The sequence below is a fragment of the Oncorhynchus keta genome, unplaced genomic scaffold (assembly GCF_023373465.1).
Source record: "Oncorhynchus keta strain PuntledgeMale-10-30-2019 unplaced genomic scaffold, Oket_V2 Un_contig_7309_pilon_pilon, whole genome shotgun sequence".
NCBI lineage: Eukaryota > Metazoa > Chordata > Actinopteri > Salmoniformes > Salmonidae > Oncorhynchus > Oncorhynchus keta.
The window spans coordinates 172253-183879 of NW_026289381.1; the positions used below are offsets into that span (position 1 = coordinate 172253).

At 46.8% G+C, this 11627-nt stretch overlaps 1 protein-coding gene across 1 annotated transcript in view; it reads right to left on the bottom strand.

Moving 5' to 3' along the window:
• The window catches only part of LOC127926285 (interleukin-1 receptor-associated kinase 3-like), a 37469-nt gene extending 26904 nt beyond the window's left edge, over positions 1-10565 (bottom strand). Inside the window, exons 1-3 of the mRNA XM_052511684.1 lie at positions 10404-10565; positions 3166-3348; positions 2785-2858 (exon numbers count right to left, since the gene is read on the bottom strand). Of these exons, the coding sequence (XP_052367644.1) occupies positions 2785-2858; positions 3166-3348; positions 10404-10506 (360 nt within the window). The 5' untranslated portion in view covers positions 10507-10565. The remainder of the gene's footprint in view (positions 1-2784; positions 2859-3165; positions 3349-10403) is intronic.
• Positions 10566-11627: the final 1062 nt, after the last annotated feature.

Sequence of the window (11627 nt, forward strand, 5' to 3'; positions counted from 1 at the left end):
TAGTACAGTGTAACTAAGGATGAATTACAGGGTGACACATGGACTAGCCTACATAGACAACAGTTAGTACAGGGTGACACATGGACTAGCCTACATAGACAACAGTTATTACAGGGTGACACATGGACTAGCCTACATAGACAACAGTTAGTACAGGGTGACACATGGACTAGCCTACATAGACAACAGTTAGTACAGGGTGACACATGGACTAGCCTACATAGACAACAGTTATTACAGGGTGACACATGGACTAGCCTACATAGACAACAGTTATTACAGTGTAACTAAGGATGAATTACAGGGTGACACATGGACTAGCCTACAGTTAGACACACAGTTAGTAGACAACAGTTGACACATGGACTAGCCTACATAGACAACAGTTAGTACAGGGTGACACATGGACTAGCCTACATAGACAACTAAGATTACTACAGGGTGACACATGGACTAGCCTACATAGACAACAGTTTACAGTGTAACTAAGGATGAATTACAGGGTGACACATGGACTAGCCTACATAGACAACAGTTAGTACAGGGTGACACATGGACTAGCCTACATAGACAACAGTTAGTACAGGGTGACACATGGACTAGCCTACATAGACAACAGTTAGTACAGGGTGACACATGGACTAGCCTACATAGACAACAGTTATTACAGGGTGACACATGGACTAGCCTAGACAACAGTTAGACAGTGTAACAGTTATTACAGGGTGACACATGGACTAGCCTACATAGACAACAGTTAGTACAGGGTGACACATGGACTAGCCTACATAGACAACAGTTATTACAGTGTAACTAAGGATGAATTAGTACAGGGTGACACATGGACTAGCCTACATAGACAACAGTTATTACAGGGTGACACATGGACTAGCCTACATAGACAACAGTTATTACAGTGTAACTAAGGATGAATTACAGGGTGACACATGGACTAGCCTACATAGACAACAGTTAGTACAGGGTGACACATGGACTAGCCTACATAGACAACAGTTAGTACAGGGTGACACATGGACTAGCCTACATAGACAACAGTTACTACAGGGTGACACATGGACTAGCCTACATAGACAACTAGTTAGTACAGTGTAATTACATGAATTACAGGGTGACACATGGACTAGCCTACATAGACAACAGTTAGACAGTGTAACTAAGGATGAATTACAGGGTGACACATGGACTAGCCTACATAGACAACAGTTATTACAGGGTGACACATGGACTAGCCTACATAGATAGATTACAGGGTACATGGACTAGATTAATAGACAGTTAGTACAGGGTGACACATGGACTAGCCTACATAGACAACAGTTAGTACAGGGCGACACATGGACTAGCCTACGTAGACAACAGACATTACTAGGGTGACACATGGACTAGCCCACATAGACAACAGTTATTACAGGGTGACACATGGACTAGTTTACAGGGTGACACATGGACTACATCAGACAACAGTTATTACAGGGTGATAGGGGTTTGATTAATATTATACAGTTGACATGACTAGTAGCCTACCGCGGGTAACTGAGGAGGGGAGGGGTTTGATTAATAGATACATCAGGACATGACTAGTAGCCTACCAGTGGGTAACTGAGGATGGGGAGGGGTTTGATTAATAGATACATCAGGACATGACTAGTAGCCTACCGTGGGTAAATGAGGAGGGGAGGGTTTGATTAATAGATACATCAGGACATGACTAGTAGCCTACCGTGGGTAACTGAGGAGGGAGGGGTTTGATTAATAGATACATCAGGACATGACTAGTAGCCTACCGTGGGTAACTGAGGGGAGGGGTTTGATTAATAGATACATCAGATACATCAGGACATGACTAGTAGCCTACCGTGGGTAAATGAGGAGGGAGGGGTTTGATTAATAGATACATCAGGACATGACTAGTAGCCTACCGCGGGTAACTGAGGAGGGGAGGGGTTTGATTAATAGATACATCAGGATATGACTAGTAGCCTACCGTGGGTAACTGAGGAGGGGAGGGGTTTGATTAATAGATACATCAGGACATGACTAGTAGCCTACCGTGGGTAACTGAGGAGGGGAGGGGTTTGATTAATAGATACATCAGGACATGACTAGTAGCCTACCGTGGGTAAATGAGGAGGGGAGGGGTTTGATTAATAGATACATCAGGACATGACTAGTAGCCTACCGCGGGTAACTGAGGAGGGGAGGGGTTTGATTAATAGATACATCAGGACATGACTAGTAGCCTACCGCGGGTAACTGAGGAGGGGAGGGGTTTGATTAATAGATACATCAGGACATGACTAGTAGCCTACCGTGGGTAACTGAGGAGGGGAGGGGTTTGATTAATAGATACATCAGGACATGACTAGTAGCCTACCGTGGGTAAATGAGGAGGGGAGGGTTTGATTAATAGATACATCAGGACATGACTAGTAGCCTACCGTGGGTAACTGAGGAGGGGAGGGGTTTGATTAATAGATACATCAGGATATGACTAGTAGCCTACCGTGGGTAACTGAGGAGGGGAAGGGTTTGATTAATAGATACATCAGGACATGACTAGTAGCCTACCGCGGGTAACTGAGGAGGGGAGGGGTTTGATTAATAGATACATCAGGACATGACTAGTAGCCTACCGCGGGTAATTGGGGAGGGGAGGGGTTTGATTAATAGATACATCAGGACATGACTAGTAGCCTACCGTGGGTAACTGAGGAGGGGAGGGGTTTGATTAATAGATACATCAGGACATGACTAGTAGCCTACCGTGGGTAATTGAGGAGGGGAGGGATTATCCTTGCTGCTCTTTGATGGTCTGTTGGGGAAGGAATACTGTGTTTCTGAAAGGACAACATTTCATTGTTTTATTGACCACTAATAACATTGCTCTACATTATCAACCATTAGTGTAGCAGGACACTGAAAATGTTCAGTCTGACAGATTGCTAAATGTTGTGTTGACAGTGTTGAGTGCTTTGCACACGAATAGAGGAAGTTTACGCAACAATGACATTACAGAAGTGAAACCAAAGGGTATTTGCTTCAGTGAAAAACAAGCTACAGTTCTGTAAGTCGTAACGTGTGGAATACTATACGAAACTGACACAAACTGCAGTGTGGTATAGGTCTATTAATAGGTGGCCTTACCTTGAGGAATAAAGAGCTGTAGAGCTCTGGTGTGACCCATATCCTCCAACACCTTCACAAGGTCCCCAACAGTTTTGTTCTGTTGCGCCCACGACCAGATGAGTTCTCGCGTGGGGCTCTTGCCTATTGCCTCCAGCCTCTCGGTGCGTCGCACCTCCGTCCAACTTGGCACGATACGCGCCGCTGAAGGGCGATAGATAAAGGAGAGAAATAAGCACGTTCTTATAGTGTGTGGGCGTATTGGCCGTCTGGCAATTCTGGCAAATGCCAGAAGGGCCGGACCATCTTTTAACAGGGTTGGCTGGTCGAAATAGATCCCAAAATATATATATATGTAAAAAAATGTATTTCAAAAATGACACGGCTGGTGATTTTATATGACTTTTGCTCAATTTCTCTGTTGTTATAATAATCTATACTAACAAGATGGGTCAGGACAGTTTTATGATTGGTTGAGCTGAGGTGGAGCAAATTCACATTCAAAGTCAAACGCAGATTATCAAAGAGAGTGAGACCCGCTCTCTGTCAGTCACTTATCAGTGAGACCTGCTCTCTGTCAGTCACTTATCAGTGAGACAGTGAGACCAGCTCTCTGTCAGTCACTGTATCATCAAGAGTGAGACCTGCTGTCTGTCAGTCAACAGGAAATCACATATCAATCAGTGAGACCTGCTCTCTGTCAGTCACTTATCAGTGAGACCAGCTCTCTGTCAGTCACATATCAGTGAGACCAGCTCTCTGTCAGTCAGTGAGACCTGCTCTCTGTCATCACATATCAAAGAGTGAGACCAGCTCTCTCAGAACAGAAATCACATATCAAAGAGTGAGACCAGCTCTCTGTCAGAACAGAAATCACTGTATCAAAGAGTGAGACCAGCTCTCTGTCAGAACAGGAAATCATTATCAAAGAGTGAGACCTGCTCTCTGTCAGTCAGAAATCACCTGCTCTCTGTATCAAAGAGTGAGACCAGCTCTCTGTCAGTCATCATGTATCAAAGAGTGAGACCAGCTCTCTCAGAACAGAAATCACATATCAAAGAGTGAGACCAGCTCTCTGTCAGAACAGTCAGAAATCACATATCAAAGAGTGAGACCAGCTCTCCTGTCAGAACAGGAAATCACATATCAAAGAGTGAGACCAGCTCTCCTGTCAGAACAGAAATCACATATCAAAGAGTGAGACCAGCTCTCCTGTCAGAACAGGAAATCTCATATCAAAGAGTGAGACCAGCTCTCTGTCAGAACAGAACAGAAATCACATATCAAAGAGTGAGACCAGCTCTCCGTCAGAACAGGAAATCACATATCAAAGAGTGAGACCAGCTCTCAGAACAGGTCAGAACAGTCAGAACAAATCATGTATCAAAGAGTGAGACCAGCTCTCTGTCAGAACAGGAAATCACATATCAAAGAGTGAGACCAGCTCTCTGTCAGAACAGGAAATCACATATCAAAGAGTGAGACCAGCTCTCCGTCAGAACAGGAAATCACATATCAAAGAGTGAGACCAGCTCTCCGTCAGAACAGGAAATCACATATCAAAGAGTGAGACCAGCTCTCTGTCAGAACAGGAAATCATGTATCAAAGAGTGAGACCAGCTCTCCGTCAGAACAGGAAATCACATATCAAAGAGTGAGACCAGCTCTCTGTCAGAACAGGAAATCACATATCAAAGAGTGAGACCAGCTCTCCGTCAGAACAGGAAATCACATATCAAAGAGTGAGACCAGCTCTCCGTCAGAACAGGAAATCACATATCAAAGAGTGAGACCAGCTCTCTGTCAGAACAGGAAATCACATATCAAAGAGTGAGACCAGCTCTCTGTCAGAACAGGAAATCACATATCAAAGAGTGAGACCAGCTCTCCGTCAGAACAGGAAATCACATATCAAAGAGTGAGACCAGCTCTCCGTCAGAACAGGAATCATGTATCAAAGAGTGAGACCAGCTCTCTGTCAGAACAGGAGATCATGTATCAAAGAGTGAGACCAGCTCTCCGTCAGAACAGGAAATCATATCAAAGAGTGAGACCAGCTCTCCGTCAGAACAGGAGATCACATATCAAAGAGTGAGACCAGCTCTCTGTCAGAACAGGAAATCATGTATCAAAGAGTGAGACCAGCTCTCTGTCAGAACAGGAAATCATGTATCAAAGAGTGAGACCAGCTCTCTGTCAGAACAGGAAATCATGTATCAAAGAGTGAGACCAGCTCTCCATCAGAACAGGAAATCATGTATCAAAGAGTGAGACCAGCTCTCCGTCAGAACAGGAAATCACATATCAAAGAGTGAGACCAGCTCTCTGTCAGAACAGGAAATCACATATCAAAGAGTGAGACCACCTCTCTGTCAGAACAGGAAATCACGTATCAAAGAGTGAGACCAGCTCTCCGGAGATCACATATCAGAACAGGAAATCACATATCAAAGAGTGAGACCAGCTCTCCGTCAGAACAGGAAATCATGTATCAAAGAGTGAGACCAGCTCTCCGTCAGAACAGGAGATCACATATCAAAGAGTGAGACCAGCTCTCTGTCAGAACAGGAAATCATGTATCATGAAAACATAAAGGTGGCGCTGAAACAGTTCAGGACCAAAGGAAGGCATCATGGTGCTGACGTCTCTAAATGTCTGAAATGAACCCAGGTATTTGTTAAACGTTCTGGTTGTGCTGGTCCGAGAGCAGCAGACCACAGTGGTGTTGGTCCGAGAGCAGCAGACCACAGTGGTGTTGGTCCGAGAGCAGCAGACGACAGTGGTGTTGGTCCGAGAGCAGCAGACGACAGTGGTGTTGGTCCGAGAGCAGCAGACCACAGTGGTGTTGGTCCGAGAGCAGCAGACCACAGTGGTGTTGGTCCGAGAGCAGTGAGACCACAGTGGTGTTGGTCCGAGAGCAGCAGACCACAGTGGTGTTGGGGTAGAGAGCAGACCACAGTGGTGTTGGTCCGAGAACAGCAGCAGACCACAGTGGTGTTGGTCCGAGAGCAGCAGACCACAGTGGTGTTGGTCCGAGAGCAGCAGACCACAGTGGTGCTGGTCCGAGAGCAGCAGACCACAGAGACCAGCAGTGGTGTTGGTCCAGAGCAGCAGACCACAGTGGTGTTGGTCCGAGAGCAGCAGATCACAGTGGTGTGGTCCGAGAGCAGCAGCACAGTGGTGCTGGTCCGAGAGCAGCAGACCACAGTGGTATGGTCCGAGAGCAGCAGACCACAGTGGTCTGGTCCGAGAGCAGCAGACCACAGTGGTGCTGGTCCGAGAGCAGCAGACCACAGTGGTGCTGGTCCGAGAGCAGCAGACCACAGTGGTGTTGGTCCGAGAGCAGCAGACCACAGTGGTGTTGGTCCGAGAGCAGCAGACCACAGTGGTGTTGGTCCGAGAGCAGCAGACCACAGTGGTCTGGTCCGAGAGCAGCAGACCACAGTGGTGTTGGTCCGAGAGCAGCAGACCACAGTGGTGTTGGTCCAGAGCAGCAGACCACAGTGGTGTTGGTCCGAGAGCAGCAGACCACAGTGGTGTTGGTCCGAGAGCAGCAGACCACAGTGGTGTTGGTCCGAGAGCAGCAGACCACAGTGGTGTTGGTCCGAGAGCAGCAGACCACAGTGGTGTTGGTCGAGAGCAGCAGACCACAGTGGTGTTGGTCCGAGAGCAGCAGACCACAGTGGTGCTGGTCCGAGAGCAGCAGACCACAGTGGTGCTGGTAAAAGCAGCAGACCACAGTGGTGTTGGTCCAGACCAGACCACAGTGGTGTTGGTCCGAGAGCAGCAGACCACAGTGGTGCTGGTCCGAGAGCAGCAGACCACAGTGGTGTTGGTCCGAGAGCAGCAGACCACAGTGGTGTTGGTCCGAGAGCAGCAGACCACAGTGGTGTTGGTCCGAGCAGCAGACCACAGTGGTGCTGGTCCGAGAGCAGCAGACCACAGTGGTGCTGGTCCGAGAGCAGCAGACCACAGTGGTGTTGGTCCGAGAGCAGCAGACCACAGTGGTGTTGGTCCGAGAGCAGCAGACCACAGTGGTGCTGGTCCGAGAGCAGCAGACCACAGTGGTGCTGGTCCGAGAGCAGCAGACCACAGTGGTGTTGGTCCGAGAGCAGCAGACCACAGTGGTGTTGGTCCGAGAGCAGCAGACCACAGTGGTGTTGGTCCGAGAGCAGCAGACCACAGTGGTGTTGGTCCGAGAGCAGCAGACCACAGTGGTGCTGGTCCGAGAGCAGCAGACCACAGTGGTGTTGGTCCGAGAGCAGCAGACCACAGTGGTGCTGGTCCGAGAGCAGCAGACCACAGTGGTGTTGGTCCGAGAGCAGCAGACCACAGTGGTGCTGGTCCGAGAGCAGCAGACCACAGTGGTGTTGGTCCGAGAGCAGCAGACCACAGTGGTGTTGGTCCGAGAGCAGCAGACCACAGTGGTGTTGGTCCGAGAGCAGCAGACCACAGTGGTGCTGGTCCGAGAGCAGCAGACCACAGTGGTGCTGGTCCGAGAGCAGCAGACCACAGTGGTGCTGGTCCGAGAGCAGCAGACCACAGTGGTGCTGGTCCGAGAGCAGCAGACCATAGTGGTGTAGTTGAGACAGACAGAATACAGAGGAAGACTCACACACACTGACACAGATCCTGTATCCTACTGTTTGTTGCCTGTTAGGCCTCATAGGTTGGCTGTATATTGTATAAAATAGTCTCTTCAGCCCGGCAAGGCAACGAGGGTTTCTGACCTGTAGCAGAGAGGAAGAGCATGGTATCTGGCCCCTCATTGGCTAGAGGGGTCCTACCTTATCTCATTTTACACGCCTGCCTTCCATCTTTGATGATACACCTGTATGTATTTCCATTGTTAAAGCGGGCCGCTTGACTCGTCAATATAATAGATCACATTTAACTGTAGTGACGAGGGACTCCGGTGTCAGATTCCATTTAACTGTAGTGACTAGGGACTCCGGTGTCGGATTCCATTTAACCGAGTGAGTGGTGTTGGATTCCATTTAACCGAGTGACTCCGGTGTCAGATTCCATTTAACGTAGTGTACTCCGGTGTGATTCCATTTAACTAGGGACTCCGGTGTCAGATTCCATTTAACTGTAGTGACTAGGGACTCCGGTGTCAGATTCCATTTAACCGTAGTGACTAGGGACTCCGGTGTCAGATTCCATTTAACCGTAGTGACTAGGGACTGTGTCAGTGTAGACTAGGACTCCGGTGTCAGATTCCATTTAACTGTAGTGACTAGGGACTCCGGTGTCAGATTCCATTTAACTGTAGTGACTAGGTTGGTGTCGGATTCCATTAAACTGTAGTGTGTCAGATTCCATTTAACTGTAGTGACAGGGACTCCGGTGTGGATTCCATTTAACTGTAGTGACTAGGGACTCCGGTGTCGGATCCATTTAACTGGTGACGAGGGACCGGTGTCGGATTCCATTTAACTGTAGTGACTAGGGACTCCATTTAACTGTAGTGTGTCAGATTCCATTTAACTGTAGTGACTAGGGACTCCGGTGTCAGATTCCATTTAACTGTAGTGACTAGGGACTCCGGTGTCGGATTCCATTTAACCGTAGTGACTAGGACTCCAGATTCCATTTAACTGTAGTGACTACTCTCGTGTCGGTTGTGTCAGATTCCATTTAACTGTAGTGACTAGGGACTCCGGTGTCGGATTCCATTTAACTGTAGTGACTAGGGACTCCGGTGTCAGATTCCATTTAACTGTAGTGACTAGGGACTCCGGTGTCAGATTCCATTTAACTGTAGTGACTAGGGACTCCGGTGTCAGATTCCATTTAACTGTAGTGACTAGGGACTCCGGTGTCAGATTCCATTTAACTGTAGTGACTAGGGACTCCGGTGTCGGATTCCATTTAACTGTAGTGACTAGGGACTCCGGTGTCAGATTCCATTGCACCTCCACCGTCATTGGAGGCTGGAAAGTCCCGTCTGAAATGTAATTTGCCTCACTGGGAGGCCCCGTCACTGCTTGCCTCAAACGAAGCACACCGCTGGAAATCTGTCCGCATCCACAGAAACTAGTCCCACCTTTCTGTGACAAACACAGATGGTTTTATATTGAATTAAATAGAATAAAATAAAAAAAAGTAATTATTTGTTTTCTCATGATTTGTTTTCTCACTCACTCACTCACTCACTCACTCACTCACTCACTCACTCACTCACTCACTCACCCCCTCACTCACTCACTCACTCACTCACTCACCACCACCACTCACTCACCACTCACTCCCTCACTCACCACCCCTCACTCACTCACTCACTCACTCACTCACCACCACTCACCTCACCCCTCACTCACCCCCTCACTCACTCACTCACTCACCACTCACTCACCACTCACTCACCACCACCCACTCATTTTTACCCGTGACATAGATTTCAAAGTAGCCCAGTTTGGCAGGAAAACTACAAACATGACAACTGACTCAGTGACTGTGCAGGCTCGCGGAAGCCAATGTAGAGTGAGGTTAAATGCAGGTTAAAAACATGATCCACGTCTATACCATGATAAAAATGATGCAGTACCATGGTAATAGTTAAGGACAATGGCAGTACAATGGTAGTACCATCATACTTCAGGGCTAAAACCACAGTACTTTTCCACGATACAGACTATATCATGGTATTAATGAAAGTACCACAGTAGTACCATGGTATAAGTGAAAGTACTACAGTAGTACCATGGTATAAGTGAAAGTACCACAGTAGTACCATGGTATTAATGAAAGTACCACAGTAGTACCATGGTATAAGTGAAAGTACTACAGTAGTACCATGGTATAAGTGAAAGTACCACAGTAGTACCATGGTATTAATGAAAGTAGCATAGTAGTACCATGGTATAAGTGAAAGTACCACAGTAGTACCATGGTATTAATGAAAGTAGCATAGTAGTAGTATAGTAGTATCATAGTAGTATCATAGTAGTATCATGCCCTCGAAAGGGGGTTATGGAGCAGTGATGTGGTGTGAGTCGCTAAAATACCAGCACTACTGTACATTTCTGACCCAGTCTGCCGATGTTATAGTGACATTATACTATGTGCTATACACTAACAGCGTTACATAGTGCGGTGGGGGGAAAAACGGAATGTTTATTTATCACAGATGAGATTGTTAACATGTAATCTACACAACCTATACCACAGTGTACACAACACTTCCGTTTAGGTAAACCCGTAATCATTCCGTTTAAACCGCGCACAGAAAGTAATACTTTGTTGACATTACTCACCGAGCCCGCGCCATCCGAGGCTGTCATCACCGCTGTCGATTATCTTACAAAACTTCTCCATCAAAACTGGGGGGACATCATACAGGTACATAGACGAGTCCATCTCAACTGCGACTGAGCTGGAATCTTAGTATCGCCAAGAATCTAACCTATGTGAAGCTAGCCACAATAAAGATCAGCCACGAGAGTTGAATTTGCGGTTTCACTTTCAAAATAAAAGTTCCTTATTGAACGCGATTCAAATGGTTACAAATAGTTGAATCATGACATATTTTGACTAGATAAATGCTAAACAAGGTTGGAATGTTGTTATATAAAAATAAATACAAATAATTAATAATGAATTAATTAGAAAATCAGTTGAAATAGCACTGTTAGATGTATTAGACCTCAGAATTGCATTGGGGGCATACTCATATTTTTCACTGTACAGCCTTAGCTATGTATTGTGAATAAATTAAAACGGGGTATCAGTCTACTCCGGGACACCCACAGAACACAACTATGAAGAGTTTACACCAATATTAGGGTTGTAGCTGTTATTGCGGGACTTTGACTGTGGGGAAATTACGTCCCCAGTCAACCTATTGTACATATTAAATGCTGGTATTTTTACAGACATTTTCCAGTCCTCCTTCGACCAGCAACCAGTGTTGTTTACTCAGTGACACTCAGAGAACACAACTCTCAGTGACACTCAGAGAACACAACTCTCAGTGACACTCAGAGAACACAACTCTCAGTGACACTCAGAGAACACAACTCTCAGTGACACTGAGAACACAACTCTCAGTGACACTCAGAGAACACAACTCTCAGTGACACTCGGAGAACACAACTCTCAGTGACACTCAGAGAACACAACTCTCAGTGACACTCAGAGAACACAACTCTCAGTGACACTCAGAGAACACAACTCTCAGTGACACTCGGAGAACACAACTCTCAGTGACACTCGGAGAACACAACTCTCAGTGACACTCAGAGAACACAACTCTCAGTGACACTCGGAGAACACAACTCTCAGTGACACTCAGAGAACACAACTCTCAGTGACACTCAGAGAACACAACTCTCAGTGACACTCAGAGAACACAACTCTCAGTGACACTCAGAGAACACAACTCTCAGTGACACTCGGAGAACACAACTCTCAGTGACACTCAGAGAACACAACTCTCAGTGACACTCAGAGAACACAACTCTCAGTGACACTCAGAGAAC